The sequence below is a fragment of the Balaenoptera musculus genome, chromosome 14, assembly GCF_009873245.2.
Source record: "Balaenoptera musculus isolate JJ_BM4_2016_0621 chromosome 14, mBalMus1.pri.v3, whole genome shotgun sequence".
Lineage (NCBI taxonomy): Eukaryota > Metazoa > Chordata > Mammalia > Artiodactyla > Balaenopteridae > Balaenoptera > Balaenoptera musculus.
Window position 1 is genome coordinate 47,366,793 of NC_045798.1, and position 27,672 is coordinate 47,394,464.

The 27,672-nt window shown below is 40.4% G+C and overlaps 2 protein-coding genes across 3 annotated transcripts in view; one reads left to right on the plus strand and one right to left on the minus strand.

Annotated features, from left to right (window-relative positions):
• The first annotated feature begins 1,065 nt into the window (after positions 1-1,065).
• TTR (transthyretin) lies at positions 1,066-9,971 on the plus strand. Its single transcript, XM_036823494.1, has 4 exons — positions 1,066-1,181; positions 2,195-2,325; positions 8,304-8,439; positions 9,709-9,971. The coding sequence occupies exons 1-4, from the start codon at positions 1,113-1,115 to the stop codon at positions 9,814-9,816; spliced, it is 444 nt and encodes a 147-aa protein (XP_036679389.1). The 5' UTR covers positions 1,066-1,112; the 3' UTR covers positions 9,817-9,971.
• Positions 9,972-23,795: 13,824 nt separating this feature from the next.
• B4GALT6 (beta-1,4-galactosyltransferase 6) overlaps positions 23,796-27,672 on the minus strand; it is a 66,026-nt gene continuing 62,149 nt past the window's right edge. For both annotated transcript variants that reach the window (XM_036823673.1, XM_036823672.1), the window contains one exon: positions 23,796-27,274. In XM_036823673.1, coding sequence (XP_036679568.1) covers positions 27,127-27,274 — 148 coding nt within the window. In that variant the 3' untranslated portion in view covers positions 23,796-27,126. The remainder of the gene's footprint in view (positions 27,275-27,672) is intronic.

Here is a 27,672-nt window from a genome sequence, read left to right on the forward strand (position 1 = left end):
CACCACCTCTTGTTCAGTTTCTTCCAAGCTGTCACCTAAAGGAATGCTCCCCCAACTCTCTGTGCTCCAAACTGGACTCACCCTTGACATGTGATTCTCCAAAATTTTTGTCTATCTTCTTTGCATCTTCTACGTATACGTCTTTATCAGGACAAAACCTGTCTTAACCCATAACAAAGCCACGTGCACATATGTGCACACACATACACACAAGAGCTGGTACTTGATCAATGAATCATCCAATGATTATAATTGCTGGACTTGTAAACTGGTCAGGAGAAAGAGAATCTTTTGTCAACCATGGCTTCTAGTTCTCACAGCCATTTCTACTTCCTTCCAGAAACTTTGATTCTGACAAAAGCCAGCTGGGTAGTCTTGTTTCTGCACATTCAGTGCAGGAGAGGTCATAAAAAATATCTGGTTCTTTGTATTTCAGGCTCGTGGATGCCAGTTTGAAATGTGTCATTATTCCTTGGGTCGAGAACCTTGTCTCAGAAGAACACAAAAATCATGGAGAAATTGCTGACTAAGTTAAGCTCCCAAATGACTTAGTTTGGCTGAAACATAGGTTTTTCAAATGTAAGCACTGCCAAAGGTTTTTCCTCGTTGACTCATGGATATAGCTCGAGTGCCACGATGCTTTCTGATGCACTATATTTAAGCCTGTGCAGCCAAATGTCATTCCATGTGAAATAAGTTATTACAATTTGCATCTATCATTTTAAAACGAATGATAAAATGTACAGAAAATGGAGAACGTGCATAGAAATAATAGGTAGGGAGGAATAAAATCTCCAAGAATGTTGCTGCATCCAGCCACGCATGGAGAAGAGTATTTTTGTTTGTTTTGATTGTTTCGTTTTGGTGATCTAGCTGGTCAAATGACCTGTTAAGAATATTTCATGGAGCTAATGTTCTGACGCTCTAATCTGTCTAGGCAAGTTTCATATTTGCGTGGGTTACTTATTCTCCCTTTGTTGACTAAGTCAGTAATCAGAATCAGCAGGTTTGGAGACAGGTTGGCAGGGCTCAGGAGGCTGGCTGGGGAGAAGTGAGTATAAAAGCCCGAAGCTGGGAGCAGCCTTCTCAGAGACCCACCGGTCCTTGGCAGAATGGCTTCTTCCCATCTGTTCCTCCTCTGCCTCGCTGGACTGGGACTTGTGTCTGAGGCTAGCCCTGTGGTGAGTGTTTGACTCTTTGAAGTCCTTTCATATGTCTCCTGTGGATGACGTAGAAGTGACTCCTTCCTGCTTTGCCAACCAGCTTTTGTTAGTAGGGCCAGGGCACCCAGCATCTATTTTTAAACATCATTGATTCAAACTTCAAAAAGAATGAAATTCTGCAGAGCTCATTGAACTGGGGCTTGGCTCCTGGGCGCTCTCCTCTATGGCTTTGCAATGGTGCCTCAATTTCCTCAGATAAATGGTAGAAATAAAGATCCGATATTCCAGAAGCTGTTACTATTGAGTTTTCAGAAGCTTGACATTTGATAAAGTTGATTTCCCTTTAGCTAATCAAAAAGTATGTAGTGATTAATCTTTGAAAGGCTTGGCAGACAACGTTCTAGTCAGATATCTAACTCTTAAATCCTGAGAATTCCCTGGTGGTCCAGTGGTTAGACCCCAGCCCTTTCACTGCTGCAGGTCCCGGTTTGACCCCTGGTTGGGGAACTAAGATCCCCCAAGCTATGCAGTGCGGCCAAAAAGAAAAAAAAAAAATTCTTAAATCCCCTCGGAGAATTAACTAAAACTATAAAAAGGGTCATGAAATCATCTGACATTATTTTACAGCAACTAGTAAGAGGGAATCACTACAGCAACAACTGAGTAAAATGCTCTCAGGAAAAACTATTTAGTCCTATGGCACAGTACATCTTTGCAGTAATTCCACTCAAATGACGAGGCTTACTGAAGCAACTGTTCTCAGAGGGCCTATTTTCTCTCTTCAAGTTCATTATACACGCCCCCGCTGGAGCGCAGCATGTCCAGAGGCAGAAACCATTCCTTCTTTGGAGACAATCACGTCTGTGCTACACTGAGTGAGGGAAGCTCATTAACCATCAACACTTCCGTACGTAGCTGGAAATGGGATTCGCGTGTCCTTTCTGCCTTGTTCCAAATCGAAGACCACAAAGGACGTATCCTGTCACTCTGACCAACTTTGTTGACTTGTCACTTGTCTCCTCTCTGCCCAGGGCTCTGGTGAATCCAAGTGTCCTCTGATGGTCAAAGTCCTAGATGTCGTCCAGGGCATTCCTGCTGTGAACGTGGGCGTGAAAGTGTTCAAAAAGGCTGCTGACGAGACCTGGGAGCCCTTTGCCTCGGGGTGAGCTGCCCGGGGAACCCAGACGGAGGACTTGGTTATACCTTCCTGTTCCCCCGCCACTTGTTAGAGAGAGGGGCTCACATTGTTACCAGAAGGGGGGCCCCTTCCAGGGCCCGAGAGTGGGCTCTTGTCTAACACTCGGAAATGAATTGTCCGAGGAGAGGCACGTGCTGACAAAGCAAGAGACTTTACTGGGAAGGGGCACCCGGGTGGAGAGCAAGAGGGTAAGGGAACCCAGGAGGACTGCTCTGCCACGTGCCTCGCAGTCTCAGGGCTTATGATAATGGGGTTAGTTTCCGGCTGTCTCTGGCCAATCATCTTACTTGTGCCCATATTTGGTGTGACTCAGGGTCCTTCCTGGTGGCAGGCACATCTCTCTGCCAAGATGGATTCTAGCTCGAGGGTTTCTGGGAGGTCGGCAGGACCTATGGGCTGGCGTCTCCTCCCTCCTTTTGGCCCCCCTCGGGTTCTCCCGATTAGTTTTCTGAGGCAGTGCCGTGGTCCTTATCGGGACCTCCTGTTGTGAGACAACTCATGCAAGCAGTTGTTATCGTACCTGGCCAAGGCGGGCGGTTTCGGTCAAAGGGTCCCTAACAACATCATTCACTAAAGGTCCACCAAGTAAACTGAAAATGTGGGCAGAGGGAAAGTGGATTCTGAGAAGGATGCCCTCTTGCCTTGCTCAGCTGCAAGTGACCAGGATCCTGAACAGCATTCCGGGCTGCTTCCTACTCCCCACTACACTTCACCACATTTTCGGGTCATGAACCACAAGAAAAGGGTGATGAAAACTATGAACTCCATGCCCAGAAAAATACACATATACACACATACAAAAATGTGTATATAATTTCAGGAATTCCAGATTCCTTGATGCCCTTGCATAACACTCCTTATCTTGGAATGTTAGGAAAGATGTAGAATTTGTGTTGATTTATTAATGAAAGGAATGGAATCGAGGGGCTGCATGGAGGAGGTGGCTCTCTGTAGTGTATCTGGATCATCCAGAGTCCAGGGCTGTTGTCTAGCAAACCCTGGTGGAGCATCTACTCTGTGAGGCTGGGGCTATCGAGCTCCATAAGAAAAGACACAGAAGAGAAAGACACATGATAGCAAGCACAGCCACAGACCAGCCTCACCATGCCCCACTGCTGGGAGCCCAAATGACTTCTCACCTTCACCAGATGCTCTATAACTTTCACAGAGTTCTTCCACCTCCACTAGCAAGAGTTTCAAAGAAAATGCACATTAGTAAAATCTAAACCAACCAACTAAAAGAATGAACAACAAAGAAACGCTCAGTACCAAGTGATACTGCTAAGCGTTTCTGTCTCCTGAGAAGAGAGTTTCTGTGGGTTTTCATTGAATCCCAAGAATCACATGATGATTCTTCATCCATCATTGGGAAAGTCATTTTCTTTAGTGTGGTTTCAACTGAGTTTTTATTTGTTAGTTCATTTATATTTCTATAAAATGCCAAGAACACTGTGGAAATGCCAAGTTAAGAGAATATTCTAAGCACGAGACAGAACGGACGCCAAAAACATTCAGATGAATATAAATAAATAAATAAATAAATAAATAAATAAAAAGGCAGAAAAAACCCAACAACATTCAGATGTTTGTGGGAATTTTTTTTCTGATGATAAGACAAAAAAGGGAAATCCAGTATTTTCTTCCTGGAAAGGAAGAAAGGTGGGAGGGTAATGAACAGAGTCAGTAAAGACAACTTCCATTTTTACCTGTCTTAGTTTTTGCTATCTAATGGAGAGTGATTTCTAACACCAGCCATTGAGCAGGTACTTACATGGAAACAGAAACTGCCTAGTTTAAAAACAAAAAGGAGTTGCCTAGTATTTGTTGATGGCAAAGAGTTACCAAGGAGCTTAATCATATAAACAATGAAAAAGTCAGATATGGGTTTCTCCTTGTATTTTGGGGTTCCCATTATGTGTACAAATGATACCTCCTCTGGTAGATACCCTCACACAACAGGGGAGAGAAGTGAGGCCCCAGGGTCAAGGGAACCTCAGTCAGAGAAGCTCATGGCCACTTCCAAGGGTAGTTACGAACCTTTGCCCAAACACCAAACCTGAATCGTAATGACTCTTTTTTTTTTTTTTTTAATGGTAACTGTCTGGTAATTAGTTTACTAAAACCTAAATTGGAACATGTAGACACAGAAGTACGTTGAAAAGATTTTTAGCTTTCGGGAAAGGAAACCCATTGCAATAAAACATCAAACAGTCTTTTCAACTGACAGCAAGAACTCCCCTCAGTTTTCTACGTATGAACAAAATCCAGTCACATCAAATTATCCAACAAGTTAATAAAAACAAATTTTCCTGAAACTGCACATCATTTAAGTCCTCCAAATTAGCGGCAGTCAGCTCAATCTGCACTTGGTGGTTCCTGGGGACTATGGACCCGTCAGTCAGGCTGGCTCTGCTGCAGGCTACCTGGGTGCCAGGTGGGCCCCAGGGAGGTCACAGGTTCAGTAACTGCCTTCCTGAGTGGCCTGGGCTGTCCCTCCTCCCCCACCATGATGGTTAGAGCTTCTTTGACCTTCCCACGCCTCACCCACAAGCCCCAAGTTAGCCCAGTTCAAACGGTTCCCTGATTTTCTAGATGTTCCTCTATCTCCTGCCATTGGCCTGGAACCAGGGTTTTCATCTACAATTTCCCCCTCAAAACACCGAGGGGACAAGGCCCCTTGCTGAGGAAACCGTTTACTTCCTCCTTAGTTTGTACTGTATGGGGAAGTGGCCAAAAATGTGTTTTATTTTTATTAGTAATGGGTCCTGTTGGATTGAATGACTTAAGAATGTGTCTATTGCAATTAAAAGAGGTATCGTGTTTATATTAATGTTTTAAAGTTTGGTTACTCTGGGAGCATCAGTTTACAGGAGTGTAAATAGGTGATAATGAATGCAATGAAGGATCCCACGTTAAAAGTGTACCTCTCTAGAAAACGTCAGTGTGGTTTTTCTTTTCTTTTTTTTTATTGGAGTAAAATTGGTTTACAATGTTGTGTTAGTTTCTGCTGTACAATGAAGTGAATCAGCTATATGTATACCTATATCCCCTCCCTCTTTTTTTTTTTTAACACCTTTATTGGAGTATAATTGCTTTACAATGGTGTGTTAGTTTCTGCTTTATAACAAAGTGAATCAGTTATACATATACATATGTTCCCATATCTCTTCCCTCTTGCATCTCCCTCCCTCCCACCCTCCCTATCCTACCCCTCTAGGTGGTCACAAAGCAATGAGCTGATCTCCCTGTGCTATGAGGTTGCTTCCCACTAGCTATCTATTTTACGTTTGGCAGTGTATATATGTCCATGCCACTCTCTCACTTTGTCACAGCTTACCTTTCCCCCTCCCCATATCCTCAAGTCCATTCTCTAGTAGGTCTGTGTCTTTATTCCCATTTTGCCACTAGGTTCTTCATGACTTTTTTTTTTTCCCTTAGATTCCATATATATGTGTTAGCATACTGTATTTGTTTTTCTCTTTCTGACTTACTTCACTCTGTATGACAGACTCTAGGTCCATCCACCTCACTACAAATAGCTCAATTTCGTTTCTTTTTACGGCTGAGTAATATGCCATTGTATATATGTGCCACATCTTCTTTATCCATTCATCCAATGATGGACACTTAGGTTGCTTCCATGTCCTGGCTATTGTAAATAGAGCTGCAATGAACATTTTGGTACATGACTCTTTTTGAATTATGGTTTTCTCAGGGTATATGCCCAGTAGTGGGATTGCTGGGACGTATGGTAGTTCTATTTTTAGTTTTTTAAGGAACCTCCATACTGTTCTTCATAGTGGCTGTATCAATTTACATTCCCACCAACAGTGCAAGAGTGTTCCCTTTTCTCTACACCCTCTTCAGCATTTATTGTTTCTGGATTTTTTGATGATGGCCATTCTGACCGGTGCAAGATGATATCTCATTGTAGTTTTGATGTGCATTTCTCTAATGATTAATGATGTTGAGCATTCTTTCATGTGTTTTTTCGCAATCTGTATATCTTCTTTGGAGAAATGTCTATTTAGGTCTTCTGCCCATTTTTGGATTGGGTTGTTCGTTTTTTTTTATTGAGCTGCATGAGCTGCTTGTAAATTTTGGAGATTAATCCTTTGTCAGCTGCTTCATTTGCAAATATTTTCTCCCATTCTGAGGGTTGTCTTTTGGTCTTGTTTAAGGTTTCCTTTGCTGTGCAAAAGCTTTTAAGTTTCATTAGGTCCCATTTGTTTATTTTTGTTTTTATTTGCATTTCTCTAGGAGGTGGGCCATAAAGGATCTTGCTGTGATTTATGTCATACAGTGTTCTGCCTATGTTTTCCTCTAAGAGTTTGATAGTGTCTGGCCTTACATTTAGGTCTTTAATCCATTTTAGGTTTAATTTTGTGTATGGTGTTAGGGAGTGTTCAGATTTCATATTTTACATGTACCTGTCCAGTTTTCCCAGCACCACTTATTGAAGAGGCTGTCTTTTCTCCACTGTATATGCTTGCCTCCTTTATCAAAGATAAGGTGACCATATGTGCGTGGGTTTATCTCTGGGCTTTCTATCTTGTTCCATTGATCTATGTTTCTGTTTTTGTGCCAGTACTATACTGTCTTGATTACTGTAGCTTTGTAGTATAGTCAGAAGTCAGTGACCCTGATTCCTCCAGCTCCATTTTTCATTCTCAAGATTGCTTTGGCTATTCGGGGTCTTTTGTGTTTCCATACAAATTGTGAAATTTTTTGTTCTAGTTCTGTGAAAAATGCCAGTGGTAGTTTGATAGGGATTGCATTGAATCTGTAGATTGCTTTGGGGAGTAGAGTCATTTTCACAATGTTGATTCTTCCAATCCAAGAACATGGTATATCTCTCCATCTATTTGTATCATCTTTAATTTCTTTCATCAGTGTCTTATAATTTTCTGCATACAGGTCTTTTGTCTCCTTAGGTAGGTTTATTCCTAGATATTTTATTCTTTTTGTTGCAATGGTAAATGGGAGTGTTTTCTTAATTTCACTTTCAGATTTTTCATCATTAGTGTATAGGAATGCAAGAGATTTCTGTGCATTAATTTTGTATCCTGCTACTTTACTAAATTCATTGATTAGCTCTAGTAGTTTTCTGGTAGCATCTTTAGGAGTCTCTATGTATAGTATCATGTCATCTGCAAACAGTGACAGCTTTACTTCTTCTTTTCTGATTTGGATTCCTTTTATTTCTTTTTATTCTCTGATTGCTGTGGCTAAAACTTCCAAAACAATGTTAAATAATAGTGGTGAGAGTGGGCAACCTTGTCTTGTTCCTGATCTTAGTGGAAATGGTTTCAGTTTTTCACCATTGAGGACGATGTTGGCTGTGGGTTTTTCATATATGGCCTTTATTATGTTGAGGAAAGTTCCCTCTATGCCTACTTTCTGCAGGGCTTTTATCATAAATGGGTGTTGAATTTTGTCGAAAGCTTTCTCTGCATCTATTGAGATGATCATATGGTTTTTCTCCTTCAATTTGTTTCCCCTCCCTCTTGGACCTCCCTCCCACCCCCCCATCCCACCCACCTAGGTCGTCACAGGGCACCGAGCTGAGCTCCCTGTGCTATACAGCAGGTTCCCACCAGCTATCTATTTTACACATGGCAGTGTATTTATGACACATGGTAGTGTATTTTTGCGTAATAACTTTTTTGAAGTGAAACCTCATAAGAGAAAAAATCTACAATGAGCGTTTTGAAATATTCCTGACAAATTTCCTGTCAGTTAATTTTAGACAGTTACTAGAATTTTCCCTGTCCTGAGCTAGTTGAGAAAAAAAAAAAAAAAATATATATATATATATATATAATCACATACACAAACTGCACTTGTGTGTGTGCGTGCGTGTGTGTGTGTGTGTGGTGTCACCTCAAAATGGCATTTATTCCCTCAATGCCTAACTTAACGTGGACTTTTGCACCTTCTAGGAAAACCAGTGACTTTGGGGAGCTCCATGGGCTCACAACAGATGAAAAACTTGTAGAAGGAATATACAAAGTAGAATTAGACACCAAATCCTACTGGAAGTCACTTGGCTTTTCCCCTTTCCATGAATATGCAGAGGTGAGTGTATGGATGCTTGTGTTGTTTTACATTTTTTGTTTGTTTTCAATCCCAGAAAATGCACCGTTTGCACTTTGCACACCTTGGAAAAGTCGGAAGGAACGTACTGAACTAGCACAGCTTCCCTTTACCATTTCTACAATCAGAAATCCACAAAACTCTGAAATGCAAACTTGTTCTCTGTTTGATGATAACTCATTTAGTAACATGACCTGAACTTACAAGATGCTCTTTAGAGACTTCATTCCTTCCACTGAACCCTATTGTTTGTCTGCTGAAGAAATATTTATATGTTGGATTATTAGGCAACCCTCCAGACCCCACTTAGGGTGTTATACAGCAAAAAATAAGTGCATCATTTTACGTCTCTAAAATCTGACAATTTTTTCATTCCAAAACACATCTGGCTTCCAGAGGTTTGGATAAGTGATTTCGGACAATGCATACAGAGACAGTAAATTCATAATAATAATAGCAACACAATAGATAACACTTTTCAAGCATATACTACCACTGTTTTCTATATTTAACCTATTTAATCTTTGTAAACAACCCATTGGAGCCATTCCTATTATTGCCCTTATTTTACAGGTGAAGAAAGTAAGGCACAGGGAAGTTAAATAACTTGTCAAGGTCACGGGGCCAGTAAGGGGAGGAGCAGTAATATTTACCACCAGGTCCCAGGCTGGGTTTAGCCTCAAGGTGTGCCTCAGCTTTCTTCCTGTGAGAAGTCACGCTAAAAAAATAAAATAATAATAAAAATAAAGCCACATTTGTAACCCTTGGTTCACACTCTACTCCTCTGCTTAGGAGGTAGTGGGAACCTCAGAGTTATCCATGGGCCCAATCTCCTTGCGTCTTCCTTGTCTGTAGTAATTCCTTAAGTCATGTAAAACAGATGGCTGCCGTGGAAATAGAATCCAGGCATGTCGGTCAGCGTTAAAGATCAACTAATTGCATGAGCAATTAAGAGCTCTGTGATTTCCCTCGGTCAGGTTAGGGCCACCCTGATTTTTAGTATAAATTTGCCAAAAAAAGAGAGAGACCTGATTATACAGGTGGGAGTAAAGAATCTGGTTGAAAGGGCTGCGCAAGTCTCCAGCGGCTTAGCTGGCCAGCATATTTGGAGTTTTGTCTTTTGCTCACACTGTTCCAGAAAACAAAATAAGAAAGTAAAAATAATTTCTTTGGACTTGGAGTGGTCTCTCTGTCTGTGACTCACATTTGGAGGCTCTACTGAAAAGCAATCCTGTCTGTGTTCCCTCCTAGGTGGTGTTCACAGCCAACGAGTCTGGCCACCGCCACTATACCATCATGGCCCTGCTCAGCCCCTACACCTACTCCACCACGGCCCTAATCAGCAGCCCCAAGGAGTGAGGGGCACCTGCTTCGGTGGACTTGAAGGATGAGGGACAGGACTTCATGTAACCAACAGCATTCCATTTTTATTAAAGCAGTGCTTTCACTTTATAGGCTATGTTAGAAACTCGGGCAGAGACAATAAAACACTCCTATTGAAGCACTTCCCATTTCACCATTTGAACTTGCTTTTTTCTATTCCCCTGTTGTCCTCTCGAATAAAACAAAGAATCCAAATTTGACAGAAATGCAAAGGAACTCAAAGAACATCTCTGGCTGAACTCTGGGGGGAAATCCAAATTTCCAATGTTTTCCAAGCTAAGCACATATTCGACCTCATCCGCAGCTATTAAAAACACACATTCTGAAAATGAGAGAGCTTTCTTTTCCTCTCACCTTTGGTGAATGGCAAAAGGCAAATTCTAAGGGTCCTCTTCTTTATTATGTGCATTTCCTTTAAGTGCTTCGCAGATTTCAAGAGTAGCCCAGCTCCACTGGGACAGACTTACAGTGACTCAAGCCCTCTAATCCGGTTCAGAATGACCACAGCCCACAGGCAGCTGACTAGGGGATGTGATCAGAGAACCCTCGCACCCCCAACTCACTTGGACTAACCCGAAATTCATGTACTGAGAGACTGCTGTACGCCAAGCATTCCTTTAGATACTTTGAACCTAAAGAATAAGATCCAGTGCTTGCATATAAAGAGCTCACATTCTTTTAAGAAGATAACTATGTCAACGTGATTTGACAAGGGCTATGGCCCAAGGCACCATACCTTGGTGGGAGGGTGGGAAACAGGGAGTAGCAAACAGCCTGGAGAAGTCAGAGAGGGAGTCAGAATAAATTGCACTTGTTTGAAATTTGACTCTTAGTCATTTATCGGGTAGAAAAGGAGGAGGTATTCTAAGTAAAGAGAGCAGAGATTGCAAGAGCAGGCCAAGGGAAAGAGCTTGATAAATTGAGAGAACAGATGGGGGATTAGAATATTGGATCGTAGAGGGTATTGAGGTGCACTAGGTTGTGCTGCTGTAACAAACAACCCCAAATCTCTGTGCCTGAACACAAAGTTTATTTCTCATGAGTGCTAAGTCCAATGCAGAAGTTCATGTTCTGGTGACCCTCAAGGTGGCTTTCCTCCACATGGTGACTCAGGGCCCCAGTTTGATTTATTTTGTGGCTTCAAGGGACACCTAGTCAGCAGACTGGAGGAAGAAATTATGCCTCTGCACTGAAGTGTCACACATGATTCTCCCTGACATTTCATGGGCCAGAACTAGTTACACGGTCCCATTCAGATGCACTGAGCAATATGGTCCCCAGGTGAGAGTCATTTCCCAGAACAACTCTACAGTCTGGAAAAAAGCACTAATCTGTGTTGGTCAACAACCATCTCTGTCACAGTAGAGCTGGGAGTGGCAGGAAATGAGGCTGGAGTGGAGGCTGATGGCCCTGATGTCACCTTGATTTGGGGCTTCTACCCTCCAGAACTGAGAGAGAGAACCATGTGTCTCTGCCTTCATATGGCTGCCTTCTTACTGGATTATAATCTCATCTTTTATTTTTTAAATATACATTTTATTGTGGTAAAAAAACGCATAAAATTTATCATCTTAACTATTTTTAAGTGTTCAGTTTGTAGTGCTAAGTATTTTCACATTATTGTGAAACAGATCTCCAGAACTTTTTCATCTTGCAAATCTGAAACTCTATACCCATTAAACAACAACTCCCCTTTGCCCCCTCCACATGGCCCCTGGGGACTACCATTCTATCTTCTGTGTCTATGAATTTGACTACTTTAGATCCTCATATAAGTAGAATCAAACAGTATTTGTCTTTTTGTGACAGGTGTGACCTCATCTTAACCAATTACATCTCCCATGACCCCATTTCAAAATAAAATCACATTCTGAGGTACCGGAGGTTAGGACTTAAACATATATTTTGAGGGGGACACAATTTAACTCATAACACTTGTCTTCCATGACATTGACACTTTTGAACAGTACTGATATCCGTTATTTTGGAGGACCACCCTCAGTCTGGACTCACCTGGCATTTTTTCAGGATTGGACTGAAATTATTGTTTTTGGTAAGAATACCACAGAAGTGATATCAGTGTCCATCTGAGTGCGTTATAGTTAGGAGTTGATGTTGTCAATACGTCATATTCTATGCCCTGTTTTTGATCAACAGAAAGTCTCACACATTGTGCTGGTGTGGGTGGGAAGGAAATCTCATGGCAGCGAGAAAGAGGAGACAGAGAGGAAGAACCCTGGAACCTGGAAACACAGCCATGATGTCGTTGTTGTAGCTTTATAGGCTGGTGATGAAAACAAGATTCAACAAATGGAGAGAGGACAGTGTGTCAGTACTCTCCGGCCCAAATCCACCAGGAACTGTGTGTAGCTGAACCAGCTGGACTTACTACTCATCCCGGCAAGATACACACAACACTCTCACTAAGACAGTATTAGACAGACCCTATCACAGGGTTTGGGCTTTGCTTGTGTGACTTGGGGGAGAGTCTAAGAAAGTGGGACTCCACTCTCTAGATTGGACACCATCAGAAATTGGGGACAATTCTATGACTGAGTATCTCAACAGTTCATCTGTAGGGAAGGCAGACCAGAGCAGACACAAAGCTGTGACTGGTAAAGCAGAAATAGTGACTCCTTTTAGTGAAAAGGGAGGTTTGGGATTTTGTGGGTTTCAGCCATTTCCTTTTTTTTCTTGCTTTGTCGTGGTCTTAGACCGACCTTGTTTGATGTTCTGTGAGATTGTCGTATCCAACAGAGAAACAGTGGCCCAAACTAGCTTGTAATAAACATGAGGCCAGTTCCCGAATGCCAGGAGCTGCTTTCCCACCCTCTTCCTCAATGTCTATAGAGCTGTTGAGAACAAAAAAATCAGAAAATAGTGGTGACAGCTTTGCTGTGAAAGGGGAGAGAACTAGAGGAGTCCATGAAGTGTCAGGCAGCAATTGGCCCTGGCCAGCAGATTGAACGGACCACCCAGTCACTGAGCTCGGGAATGTGGGCAGAGGGAAGATTTGTAGTCAGTGATGGGTGAGTTCGATTTCAGCCACGGTGAGCTTGAAGTCCTCAAGCCAGTTTTCAGTCTCATACCTTGGAAGTCAGCATTGTGTGTACACATACAGGCAGAAAAGAAAACTCACTAATATTAAAATACCTCCTGAAACATTTGGATAGCACCTGCCAAACAAGGAAATTTAGGGTGTTGATGCCTTAACCTGTATTTTGTTCACAAAGGTGACACTTCTAAGAACTTTTATTTCTCACCCAAACCCTCAGTCTTATGACCATTCCTTCCTTTTACTTCTCAGTTCAGAGAACACAACACTCCCGCCCCTGCTTCAGCCCCATGACTTCTTCTTCCTGCCTTTCAAAATGGAAATAAGCTCAGAATCAATTCCATTTTCCTAGCTTCCCATTCTCTGTGGGTTAGAACTGCCCCAGTTAATTTAAAGCCAAGGCAGATGGTAATTCATCTTTGGCAATCAGTGCAAATGCTGAAGGTCTGTTCCAGAATCACTGTCAGTCAGCAAGGAGAGAGGGCTTACCTGCAGCTGCTTAAACAAACACTGAGATGTGGAGCTTCCCCAGGGGCTCAGCAGTCACCCACCCACTGCAGCTGCCACTAATGTCACTCCCCGGGAGGCTGAAGGTTGGGAAACTGCGTATAAGGCAGGAATGCAACGGTGGGCTTGGGAGAGAACACTGGGGCTGGCACGCAAGACCTGCAGCTGCCCAAATGAGGACTCACGCTGAGCTGAGTGGACACGACTCGACAGCCTTCCTCAGGAGAGAGATTTGGAAAATACCCTGCAATATATTTCCAAGTATGTGGAGGACAGTCCCTAGCACATAGTCAGTGCTCAGTAAATATTTGCCAAAGGAATGAATGGAAAGGGTGGATCCAGGTAGGCAAATAGCTCTCATCTGAACCCTTAAAGTCCCTTGGGTTTTACCAGGGTGTTTTTCCCTCTCATACAGACGTGTGAGAAATGGCACCATGGAATGGACCAGTTTGTTGGGAAACACTAAAAGACTACCAGCTCCTGGGAGTAACCTCGTTCAAATATTCAGTGTCAGGATCTGCATCCTTGGACGGATTTCAAGAACTTAGTCACCGAGAATGTCTACCATAAAATCAGTCGATTTAAAATGTCCCATTGGGTGCCTGGCTAGCTCAGCTGGTATAACGTGAGACTCTTAAAGTTGCCACTGCCTAGGCCCAGGGCCAAAAGAAAAAAGGGTTCCTTTACTCAAAACTACAACTAAAGCCTACTGAGTGGATTTTGCCTCATTGTCCTGAAAGGCAGAGAAGCTCTGCTATTCCAGGCCTCCCCACAGAGAAGCAGCATGGGATGGGGGTCCTGCCTGGGGCCAGCACTGCAGGGGGGTCGGAGCCCTGCATGGAAGTTGGGGCCTTGCCAGGAGTCAAGACCCTTCCTGTCTGGACTTCTTCTGTGCAGATGCAAATACTCAGCAAAATCCACGAATGCTCTACAATGAATATTCCAGCCACACTGCCAGCAACCATTCCATCCATCCCTCTTCCACTGGGTAGCAATGGAAAAGCTCTCACCCTTAGTCCCTGGAGAAGGGGAGTGGGAGCTTCTCCACCTAAATCAATCAGTGAAACCTCATCATTTTTGTCCTGGTGTTTAGCCAGGGCCACTCGGGACCCAATCAGAGGGAAACCCGGGACTTCTCTTTTATGGTGAGATCAAATGAGGTGCCTCCCTGGAAGAATGCAGCCCTGGGAGGTGCTGGCAACCATCTATGACCACGAGGGGAGCGATCCTCAGGAGAGAGCCAGTTCCAGAAATGTGGCCGGTCAGCCTTGGTGACAAGCTGGAGCAGCTGAAGCAGTTAATATTTCTCAAATTTTCACGGCATTAACCAGTAGTTTCCTTAGTTTTCAACAGTTTGATTCAGTTTCTATAAATCAATTTTTATTTAGAACAATGACTTTTTAAAATTATATATACTTTGTTAAAACAAACTTTTTGAAAACTGTTTTTTTAAAACAAACTTTAATTTTAGGACAGTTTTAGATTGACTAATTTAGCTATTTTGTTACTGGTGACCAAGAATGTCTCAGTTGATACAGCTGTAGAAATATTCACCTTCCCTTGATAAAAGAGTACAAGAAAGTCAGGAATGGTTCTAAAATAGGCTTTCTCATATATATCATTAAATTGAAAGAATTCACCCTATGGTTTGTTAAGAATAAAATTGGCAGTTTTTCCAAAGATATTGTAATAATGTCCAAGAAAGTAAAATTATAGTAACCCCTAGTTGTACAATAGAATGTTATTAATAGAATATGATAAACATATTTAAAGTTGCAACCATAATGTGAAATTATTTTCATGCTCTAATTATTTTCCCATGAACATTTTCTCATATTTCTATGTGATCTTTATAATGTTTATTTTTTGAAAAATTTATCACCTTATATACTACAGTTTAATCACACCACGCCCATAATGTGATTATACTTAGTCTCAATTTTTGCACTTGTAGCTAGTGCTGTAAAGAACATCTTTATGAAGCACGCAGGTTTTTGCTTCTGTTGAATTAAGTGAATGACCTAACATTTCTAGGCATTTATAATTCTTAGGCTGAGTGGGGCCTTGGGCATCAAACCTCCTGGGAAAGAGTCCTGGCTCCACCATTACAAGCTGTTTGATCTTGGACAGATTACATAAACTTTCTTTGCCTTGGTTTTTTTTTTTCTTTTTTTTGTAAAATGGGAATAATCATAGCACTGCCTCCAGAGTTATTTTAGAGACTAATTGTCATAAGACATGTAAAGGGGCTTAAAACAATGCACAGTACATATTAAGTTCTCAAGAACTGTAACTGCAGATATTATTATTTGGAATAATAGAATATGAACACATTAATGTCATAAATTCTATCTCACCGAAGCCTTACTAGTTCTGCTTATTAAAAATGTTTTGCCACTTTAATATATATATTATTATATCTCATGATTACTTTACTTTTTATTTCTTTGATTACTAAGGGTGAACATTTCCCCTGTACTTATTTATGTGTATTGTCTATTCCCTTTAATAGATAAGTTTTTAAAAATTTTATTTTATTCAAGTATAGTTGATTTACGATGTGTTAATTTCTGCTGTACAGCAAAGTGATTCAGTTATACATATATATATACATTCTTTTTCATATTCATTTCCATTATGGTTTATCACAGGATATTGAATATAGTTCCCTGTGTTATACAGTAGGACCTTGTTGTTTATCTATTCTATATATAATAGTTTGCATCTGCTAATCCCAAACTCCCAGTCCATCCCTCCCTCCCCACCTTGGCAACCACAAGTCTGTTCTCTATGTCTGTGAGTTTGTTTCTGCTTCGTAGATACGTTCATTTGTGCCATATTTTAGATTCCACATACAAGTGATATCATACGGTACTTGTTTTTCTCTTTCTGACTTACTTCACTTAGTATGATAATCTCTAGGTCCAACCATGTTGCTGCAAATGGCATTATTTCATTCTTTTTTATGGCTGAGTAATATTTCATCGTATATGTGTACCACATCTTCTTTATCCATTCATCTGTCGATGGACATTTACGTTGCATCCATGAATACACAAGTTTTTAAAGTATGTCTAATAGTCTAAAATGTCTGTGACTTATTAATTCATATAGACACATGTATTACTTTCCCCTTGCCACTGCAATAAATACCACAAATTCAGTGGCTTAAAACAACGCAGATTTACTCTCTTACACTTCCGGAGGCCAGAAGTCCAAAATCAAGGTGTTGGCAGAGGTGTGTTGCTCTGGGTACTTGGCCTCAAGAAGTGGTTCTCATTCCTTGTTTAAACTTCTGGAGGCCACTTGCCTCCTTGGCGCCTCACCCCTTCTTATAAGGAAGCTTTTGGTTACATTGGGTCTCTCACATAATCCAGGAAAATGTATCCATCTCAAGAGCCTTAATTTAATCACACCTGCAAAGTTCCTTGCACAGGTTCCGGGAATTAGCATGTGGACATCTTTGGGTGGCCATTATTCAATCTGTGACACCATACGGGTATTGATGTACCCAACACACATTGATTGAGACCTGGTGCTGGAGCTACAAGGATGCATTAAGACACAGGGTTTGCCTGCAAGGAACTCACATTGTTAGCAATGGAGACAGGCATGAAAGAGACAGAGAAGGAAGGAGGGAAGGAAGGGATGGAGGGAGGGAAGGAGGGAAGGAAGGAGGGAGGGAAGGAGGAAGGGAGGGAGGGAGGAAGGGTGGGAAGGGAGGAAGCAAGGGAGGGAGGGAGGAAGGAAGGGAAGGGAGGGAGGGAAGGAAGGGTGGGAGAGAAGGAGGGAGGGAAGGAAAGGAGGGAGGGAGAGAAGGAAAGGAGGGAGGGAAGGGAGGAAGGGAGGGAGGGAGAGAGGGAGGGAGGGAGGAAAGGAAGGAGGGAGGGAGGGAAGGAGGGAAGGGAGGAGGGAAAGGAGGGAGGAGGGAAGGAAGGAGGGAGGAAGGGAGGGAAGGAGGAAAGGAAGGGAGGAAGGGAGGAAGGGAGGGAGGAAGGATGGAGGGAAGAAAGTCAGTATTGCCATAAAAATATTAAAATGCTATGGTAGCATAATAGAAAAAAAAACTTGTTCTGATTCCTGGGGGCCTGGAGGCCTCACAGAGGAGAGGACAGATGAGCTACTCCTTAGAAGCTAAGTAGGAGGCACCAGGCAAATAAGGAGGAAAAAGCCATTTCTGGAGAGAAGGCTGAATCGCAGAGGGACAAAGATTTGAGAGTGCATTAAATATGCAGAGAAAGGCAAGCAATTTGGTTTAGTTAGAGGCTAGGAGGTTTCATATCAAAGTAGCAAAAGACTGAAGGGCTATGCTAAAAAGTTGAAGACCAGTAGGCAATGGGGAAGCTAGTGAAGGTAAATGATCTGCTCTGACCCAGCTTTTTCAGAGTCCAGTCTTGTGTCTGGGGTGGACTGAATGCGGGGAGCCTGAAGGCTGTCACAGTTATCCAGTGAGGGGTGGTAAATTCCATTTATATTTCTTTTTTTAAATTGATAGCTAGTAAAAGAAATGGAAAGAAGAGAACTAGATGATTTTTGTTTATTTATTTTTGGCTGTGTTGGGTCTTCATTGCTGCACGCGGGCTTTCTCTAGTTGTGGCGAGCGGGAGCTACTCTTTGTTGCGGTGCGTGGGCTTCTCATTGCGGTGGCTTCTCTTGTTGCGGAGCATGGGCTCTAGGCGCACGGGCTTCAGTAGTTGTGGCATGTGGGCTCAGTAGTTGTGGCGCATGGGCTTAGGTGCTCCACAGCATGTGGGATCTTCCTGGACCAGGGCTCAAACCCGTGTCCCCTGCATTGGCAGGTGGATTCTTTTTTTTTTCCTTTTTAAAAATTTTGGTTTTTTAATATTAGCTTTTATTGGAGTATAGTTGATTTACAATGTTGTGTTAGTTTCTACTCTACAGCAAAGTGACTCATATACATATCTCCACTCTTTTTTACATTCTTTTCCCATTACAGTCCTTTTAAGTAATAGGCAGGTGACATTACACAAACAGCTGTCCATCCTTCTCAGCCATGGCCCAAGTCAGTCCTTATTCAGCTCAAGTCTTTCAAGGCTTGGGACGCTAAATCATTGAAGGATTCTCTTCTCAAAGCAGATGGAAAGGGAGTCTACTGCTGCCCCTTAATGCAACTTGTTCCTTGATTCAATCCTAGTGCCTCCCTGGAAACACCAGGTGGGCCAGGAGATGAGTCTGATTATGGTTTTACCGGATCACGTGACACAAAAGAATGTCATTAGGTGGACTAACTCCCAATTAACAAGGGCAGATACTTGTGCTAGACCGTGTGGCCTCTTTGAAGGTCTACCACAGAACTCTTATTTCAGGTATGCACAGCCTGAAGAGGAGTCCTGACTTAACAAGAAGCCAAGTAAAAAAATTTATGGGACAAGGGACTCTTCTGAGGAAGGCCAATAACAGATTGAAGGGAAGGCCATTTGAAAAGCAGTGAAAAAGTAAAAAGAAAAAAGACATTACCTACTGTGTCCACACCCTCTGGGGATGGGGTATAAATGCTCCCCAGAGGCCGGAGACTCACTAGCTCCTTGAAGAACTTGGACTCTGTCTTCAGCCGGGCACCTCACTCCCTCCAACACCATGCCTTACAACTTCTGCAGCAGGCGGATTCTTAACCACTGCGCCACCAGGGAAGCCCAGAACTAGATGATTTTAAAGTTCCCTTCCTGATCTAAAGTTCTGTGGTATCATGATTCTTATTCAACTTGTTCTCCCAGTGGGATTAGGAATTATAATACTTTAGCTACTAGGCTCAGAATAAAAATATCTATTTGCTGTACTCCCAGTAAATGACTCATAAAAGAAGTTTTTAGATAAATAGCTACTAACATTTTTTTATTAAACAATTACTCAATTATTTCCTCTGATGTATACTAACAAGCCTTTGAATAGTTTTTTCCCTTACGAAAGCACACTATAAAAGCAATGCCGTATTTTTTGTAACTTCGAAGCAGCAAAACCCCTCAAACTGAAGACTTGGAAGAACAAGCAATGTTTGCTGTTTAGTTTTTTGTTTTTTTGTTTTTTTAACTTTAATAAGTTGTTGGACTTTAGGGTTTGCTTTTTAAATTGTCTTTTTTGATTATATAAAAACATTGACATGGTTCCAGTTCCTAACTATGTAAAAATCATAAAGAATCAGTCTCACTGCCAGCCCTGTTCCCTCCACCCCTTGCCAGCCTCTCCCCCCCAGGCCATTTTATTAGTTTCTGGTTTTTCCTGCTAGTCACTGCTTTGTTTAAAATATATATATATATATATATATATATATATTTTTTTTTTTTTTTTTTACTTCCCTTTCTTTCATTCACAAAAGGTAGCATTTTAGATATGTGTGAACCTTATTATTTTTTCCCACAGGATACTATTAGTCTGGAAATCAGTACATATCAGAACACAGCATTTGTGCCTCCTCTTTTATATATCTGTGGAGGGCCCCAGGGCATGGTGACCAGGGCCAATTCAACCAGCTGTCCCTCTGCAGCCATTCAGGTGCTCCCAAACGTTTGCTACTCTCATGCCTCAATGAATAAACTTGTACATATGTTGGTTTCATAGCTGTAGAGATGTGTCTTTAGTGTAGATGCCTAAAAAAGGATTTCTGGGACAAAGGGTCATTTCGCTAGATATTGCTAAATTCCACTCCGCAGAGGTTGTGACCTTTTGCATCCTATGTATGAAAGTGCCTGATTCTCCACTGTCTCACCAATAGTGCTGGTGAAACCTCTGGATTTTTGCCAATCTGATAGGTCAGAACTGGTACTTTGATGTAATTTGAATCTGCATCTCTCTTATTGTGAGTGGGGTTGATTATCTTTCATATAGGACCTTTGACCTTTTTAAATTAATTTTTAAATTTTGAAGTCATTGTAGACGCTCATGCAGTTGTAAGAAATAACAGAGAGAGATCCCTGGACCCTTTACCCAGCCCTCCTCCCTGTGGTCACACGGTACAAAGTTATAGTGCAATGTCACAACCACTAAATTGACATCCACACAGTCAAGTACAGAACAGTTCCTTATCTTTCTTTTTATGTGACATTTTTATGTGAGTTGGACGTGACCAGGTAAACGCATTCCATTAACTTCTCCCACTAATTACCAAACAACAACAGCAACCAACGAAGCCTACCAGAAGATTCCGAAAGGTGGGGTAAGGAAGACCAACTGCCCAGGGACACAGAGACTCGAGGAACAACCCAGCCATGAGTCCCGGGAGTTCTTTTCTTGCCTCTTTGATATCCCAGCCTGGGTGCTAGAGAGGTCAGCAACCAGAAATGCCCATAACTGACCCAAAGAGAAAAAGCCCCTCAAGAAATGCCTGCTCTCCACATCCTGAGAACCTAGAAGGGTGCGCAGACCAGCAGGCACCGTTCAACCACACTGTCTATTCTCCAGAAGGGCGCCCTAAGAAGAGCCAGGGCCTTTCCCACCCCCACTGAGGAGCAGTGGTGGCCAAACCCTATCGCCCCACCCACTCCCCGCCCCCACCTCCTCTGTGGTGATGAGACTGTGGGTGGAATTCTGGGGGCTCCCCTCTCCTATGTGCTGAGACGTCTGCCGCTTTTTCTATTGGGTTTCCAAGTAGGTTATAAGACAGAGGAAAAGAGGTTGGCTCCCATGAGAAGCCCTTGGCGAGCAGCTCCCTTACTTGGCTGTAGCCTCCTTGGGGGAAGGAACCATGTCTTAGTCACTCTCATGCCACCAGAACAGCCCAGTGCCTGAGACACAGCAGGTGCTTAATAAATGCCCTAGGGGCTTCCCTGGTGGCGCAGTGGTTGAGAATCTGCCTGCCAATGCAGGGGACACGGGTTTGAGCCCTGGTCTGGGAAGATCCCACATGCCGCAGAGCAACTAGGCCCGTGAGCCACAACTACTGAGCCTGCGCGTCTGGAGCCTGTGCTCCGCAACAGGAGAGGCCACGATAGTGAGAGGCCCGCGCACCGCGATGAAGAGTGGCCCCCGCTTGCCGCAACTAGAGAAAGCCCCCGCACAGAAACGAAGACCCAACACAGCCAAAAATAAAAATAAATAAATAAATAAATAAATGCCCTAAAATATTGGGGTTGGAGAGACTAGAGACCAGCCTGCCAGAAGCTGCTGGACAGGCTGAAAGACTGCATAATTATCCTATACAAAATGACATTTATACAAGGTCAAGGGATAATGGAATAATGTGGGGCAAATCTGGTTACCCACAGTGACCCTGTTCTGCCTGAACAAAAGCACTCATAGGATTTCATTAAGACTCCAGGGAAACTAACAGCCACCACGATGGTTCCTGATTCTCACAATGGTGGTGGCAGAAGAAGAAAGGAGAAGGAAGAGCAGGCGAAGGAATGGAAGAAGGGGAGGAAGGACTGTGTAAAAGAAGTTGAATCCTTGGAAATTAAATATGCTTTAAAAACGACCTCAGATGGAAATGATGTCCCAGAGGTAAATTAACACCTTCTCCTTGATAAATCAAGCAGGTGTTTTCAGGATCTGCTCTCAAACTCTTTCATCACAGTAGCTGTGCCTTGTGACAACATTTATTTTGTGGTATCATTCTTAACATATTACCCAAGATAATTTGCATGAAAGAAAAACTTGTCATTCTAAAGCTGAAAACTGACTTGATATAAGCCAAGCTTCTGCTCAGAATCCAGCACTGTGCTAAGTGCTCTATTAGAATTAGTTGCTTTAATCATTTGAACAATCCTCAGGTAGCTCCTGTCGTCCTCCATTGAGAGACCAAGAAATTGAGGACCACAGAGGTTTAAAATTTTGCTATAATTTCACAGCCAATAATAGGGAATCTGTGAATTCAAACTCAGATCAGTCTGACTCCAGAGTCTTTGCTTATAACTACCACCTTCCACACAGTTCTACTAAGAATTAACTGCAAATACTCAAGGTCTGTTGCAGAAAAGCACTGATCTCAACTATCCTTCTGAAGTGTAGTGTTTCCAGCTGAGAAATATTCTGCACGTGGAGAAAAGCTGCTCCTTCAAGATGCTCTGTTGGCTCTTTAATATTGCATGAGTGAAATATAAAACTGAGTTTGCAGAGGGCACAAAGGAGCACCTCATTTGATAGGATGTGGGTTTTCAGGTGCTTCCACTCTCAGTTTTACACACAGAGGACAGTAAACTCCTTGAGGGTAGGTAATGTCTGATGCTCCTTGGAGATTCTCCAGAGCACAGACTTCAACTAATGGAGTTGGGAAGATTAAATTAGCAATGGAATTCAGGCCCACCAAAATACGTTGTAGGAATGTGCTGAGAAAAATACAAGTTTTATTTTCAACCCATATATTTTTCTTTTAACTGTAGTATAATTTTGAGTGATATAGCACTATCTTTTCTGAAGTCACTTAAATCAATAGCAATAGAGTACTCCTTAAGAAACGCCTTTTCTAAATAAAACAATTTTGGTCCAGGATATCTCCACAGCTTTAAATCCATACAAGGAAATACTTTTTTTTTCTTTTCTTTTGCATCTTTATGAAATGATGGGTGTTTAATCATATCATTATGCTGTACACCTTAAACTCAGACAGTGCTGTATGTCAATTGTATCTCAATCAAACTGGAAGAAAAAAATAAAGACAACAAAAAAATTATAAAACCATTAAATTAAGTTGGCATGGCATGATTCATCAGAGGATACCTTAATACCATAGGTAGGAACCTGGGGCAGACTAAGCGAACTCCATTTTATGGCTTTGCATGATTTGAATGACTACATGATTATGACTTAATGATTGGCTTTATTTGTGATATATAGTGGACAATATTCTGGTAGCTCGTACTATGCATACAAATTAATAATACTGAGAATTCATTACGCAAATAATTAAAGTTGATAAAAGTCATGATCTCACCATCTAGTCCCAAATGCAAATCTAGTCTTGAGGTATTTTTGAGATTTGACTATTTGCCTTAAAGATCTTCAGACTCCTAATACCTGAAAAACAAGAAGGGAATTGCCCACAACACACCAGCTTAGTTTACTGAAGTTGTGTAGGGAGAAGAAAGTTATGCTAAAAATGACTTCTTAAATATTCATTTTGATACAGTAGATTACTAATTGCATTGATGAAAAATATTTAAATGTCACGGTGTCTCTTCTGAGGCCCAAGCTATGAGGTGATCTCTAAATGTATTTAACAGACACTGTTGCAAAGGCATATGTGATCACCTTATACTCATGGTGTAATCCTAGTGCAACCAAGGTATTCACCAGCAATTCACCTGGAATTCAGGAACACAAACACAACAAAACCCCAGATAACCCAAAAAAAGTTTCCGAGAGAAAATAATTACATCATCACACCAGGTCTTTAGAACATTATATTTCATAAAAGACAATGATAAAAAAGTACAAACATTTCCATGAGAAGCAAAAAAAAAAAAAAAAAAAAAAATGAGAGTACAAGAAATTACTAGCATTTATTTCAGTGCATTTATATAGAAGCCTTTCAGATCTTAATAAATAAAATAATCTTAAGTACACTTCCTTTTTCTGATAAACACTATGACCATTTTAGTTCTCTCATTGGCATATTTGCAAATAAAAGATAATACATCTAGAGTACCAGTATTTGTCTGAAAAGTACACAACAAAATACAACAGAGATAAGCAAAGGCCAAATAAAATGACACAAAGTCTGCTTTCACGTGTACAGAGCCTCCAAAAGAAGGAGAATATTGTATTGGATATTTTCCCATTTTGTTTTAAATGGATATCAACATCTTGGCTGGGAAAGGAGAATAAGCAAGTTTTAATACATACTTTTGTATTTACATAATATTGCAAATCAGGTTTTCTTACTGAACACCTTTTCACAAAATACAGGCAGAAATTTATAATTAGACTTAAAAAAATATTCATTAAACCCCAGTTTTGGCAAAGACTTAAATGACCATCTCCACTGTGAATGAGACATAATGTTACAGCAAATGTGTACACTTTTTCCTTTTCTTTTCTACAAACAGGCCCATTAATCATTATTACTTTCTCTAGTTGAAAGGCACTATATAAGTTTCCCAGTAGGGCCATAAGGAGCTCATAACTATGTCCACATATATACGTTTCTTGACTTTGAGACTAAGAAATACAACACATAAGTTATCAGAGGATGTTTTCATAATTTTAGAAAGGTTTCAACTTGCTTGACTTGATTTGTTTAGAAATGAAATAATATTTTTTCTGTAGACATACCTAGCATTGCACCTGATAGAGTAGGTAATCAATACATGTTCACTAATAAATCAACCAAACTATAAAGATAGTTTGCATTTGCAATGTGTTTGTTAATTTTTATGGAATACAGTTACTTTTGTACAATGAAGATAACTGGGCAAAGCTATGTCACTTATACGCAAACATATAAAAGTTACTATTTATAGGCAACAACCAATTTGAGGTCTGCACTTAAAAAGAAAACAAAAACAAACAAAAGACATAAAGCAAACTACTGAGATGGCTTTCACAGGATGACACACCGTATTCAAAACTGAAAAAAGCAGAATATTCATGGCCCCACTCCTAAAACAAAAATTACTACTAGACTTAATCCAAGAAAATAAGACAAATACTAGTACAATGGAGTTCTCTTGAAACTATAAAAATGTGTATCAAAATGAGAAGATTCCAAAATGTGGGCAGCTCCATATTAAAGAGAAAAATATGTTTTCCTAATAAGACTCAGAAACAGCCCTAATTTCCCCCATGACTAAAATATTTAAGTATTATTGGGTTAACTATGCTCCTATGCCCCTACTATCTTGTTAGTGATCAAATGTTAACTTTCCCAGCCTACTTTCTTTCATTTCATCAAATTAAAAAACTACATTGGCTATGAGAAACAGAAAGTGAATAGATACACAATTTAAGAACAAATACCTTGCTTTTCAGAAGGTTTGATTTTTCTTTATTCTGAGTACCAGCAAAAAAATGAAAAACAAATATTTTGGAAATATTTCTAAGAAATAAATGTAGAAAAATTCTGTTTGGTATCATAACAGAGAGCTATCAGTTTTCTCAAAGTGTAAGAATTTCAGTTATTTTATGATTTGGTTTGCGGTCATTTGTGTTACCAATATTTGCCATAGAAAATGACAACTTCAAAATTAAATTTACAACCTGAGAGATAAATAACCGTATTTCTGTGTTAGGTGAATAATCCATTTCTATTGTTCCTCATGTTGTTGAAGATTCACTTTATAGATATATAATTTTTTGTTTTAAATTTGTGAAAATATCTTAAGATATTTTAAAGAATCTTTGGTTAACCATAATTGATAATTTTCAAAGTAAGGATACTGTTTGGTTTTGCTATGAAAATGCCATCCAAATTTAAGATTAAGTAATATACTTGATGTCAGGTAGAGGAACCTGTTTTTAGAGAAGTGTCTTAATAACACCAATGCATTTAAATAACTGATAATGTATTTTAATATAATTCTATTAATTTATGCTTTTGTGAGGAAATTAACACCAGAGATGTGATATCTTAAAAGTGAAAAAAATACATGTAGTTTGAATGAAATTGGCCGACATTAAAAAGGATCCCTTCCAAACTTGAAATCCTATGAGTCTAATAATCAAACTTAAAATTTGTTTTTATCTACTAAGCATTTATCTTCATAAAAATAGAACATTTAATTTCTTACCTAATAGTATAATTCATTTGTATATTTTAAGTACTACTGGGTTTTCCATAACTCAGTCTTTTAAAAAATTGTTTTGCTTTTTTTAAATGAAGATTTTTTTTTTGGCTCTTCTGAACTGGAAATAATAAAAGCGCTGCTCACTATGAATTAAAAAAATATAGTGTACAACCACACGCAACCTTGGGAACATTTTTTGAGGCACAAAATCCCTGACACTTACACCAGAGGTACATGAGAGACGTTTAACATAAAGAGGTCCTTTATATCATGTCACATCATAACTTTTAAGATTTTCTTGGTAATACTCATGCAATATACATAAACAATATGGTTGTGATTTAGCAAAATCTGATGAGACTGCAAGCAAGGAAAAAAAAAATAGGTAATCCTCCGTAGGAAGAAAAGCTAAGTCCTTTCTTCTTACCCTTTAAAACCCTAAGGAAGCTGTGACTTCTTCCACACAAAAAGCTGAAGGTATAAAGCTCAAAACTAGTATAACAGTGTACTGTATTAGTTGGCTGTCAATTGACAGTTCCTTCATTTCACACAAGGTTAACCTTTGTTTAGTGACATAAATTTACATTGTTTTATTCCATGCAAATAAAAAAATGTTTATAAAAGTCCCATAAAGGCATAACCCATTACATGCAAAAATGCAACACATCCTGTTTTTCAACAATTTGAACACATTAATTTATGTCACATATGTACAAAATATGTTTAAATGGAAATAAAGCATTCTCTTGAATTAAATTATAGATTTTAGTATAAAAATTTTCTCTTTGTAGGGAGCTCTCTTGACTGCCAGACTTAAGCGACAGCATCTGGTCTCTGCAGTGCTCGCCATGGGGTGTGTCTCAGGATAGAGGATGGGTGGGTGGAAGAAGGCTGACTGTATACAATCCCACAAGTAAACACTGAGAACACAGGCTCTTCTTCTCACCACCCAGGGCACTGTGACACATCCATTCACTGACCTCCATTAACAGTGCACTCCAAGTTCCCGATCCAGCATTGTGGTCTATCTTGCCATGAGAGCTACTTCTTTTAATAGTCTTCAATTGGAGCTAACTCTGGCATGAGGTTTACAGATATATTTGTATACAACCTATCAACCAGTATTTTTGGCGTATATACTAAATTGTTCAACCCATCGATGTACTGGCGCTCTTTTGAGTATCTTAGTAATTTATACCTATAGCATTAGAGAAAAAAATTAAAAGTAACAGAAACATGTTTGAAAAGAAAAATTGATGAGGAATATGCGCAAGGTCATTCTTATCATTAAAGCACTTAAAGCTCTTTACAATTTTTGGTTCTTACGCATAATTAAAAATCTTTCTAGATCATTATTCTAAATTAACATTTTCACTAGTCTTAAAATGCTACCTGAGAAAAATTATTTTGCACTCTTACACATTAGATATGCTTAAGAAATAAAATGCATTATGCTTTATGTTAAGGAAACATTTTTACATAAATAATTAACTGGGCTCTTCAATATAACATGAATACATATATGTGTGTGTGTATGTAGGTATATGCATATGTATATCTCTTCAAAACAAGCACAAAATGCTTTCCTTTTATAAA

Bases quoted from the DNA above. Each gene is read 5' to 3' on its own strand.
- TTR (XM_036823494.1), top strand. From the start codon at position 1,113: ATGGCTTCTTCCCATCTGTTCCTCCTCTGCCTCGCTGGACTGGGACTT. The intron at 1,182-2,194 runs GTGAGTGTTTGA...CTCTCTGCCCAG, and splicing joins TGTCTGAGGCTAGCCCTGTG to GGCTCTGGTGAATCCAAGTG. The intron at 8,440-9,708 runs GTGAGTGTATGG...GTTCCCTCCTAG, and splicing joins CTTTCCATGAATATGCAGAG to GTGGTGTTCACAGCCAACGA.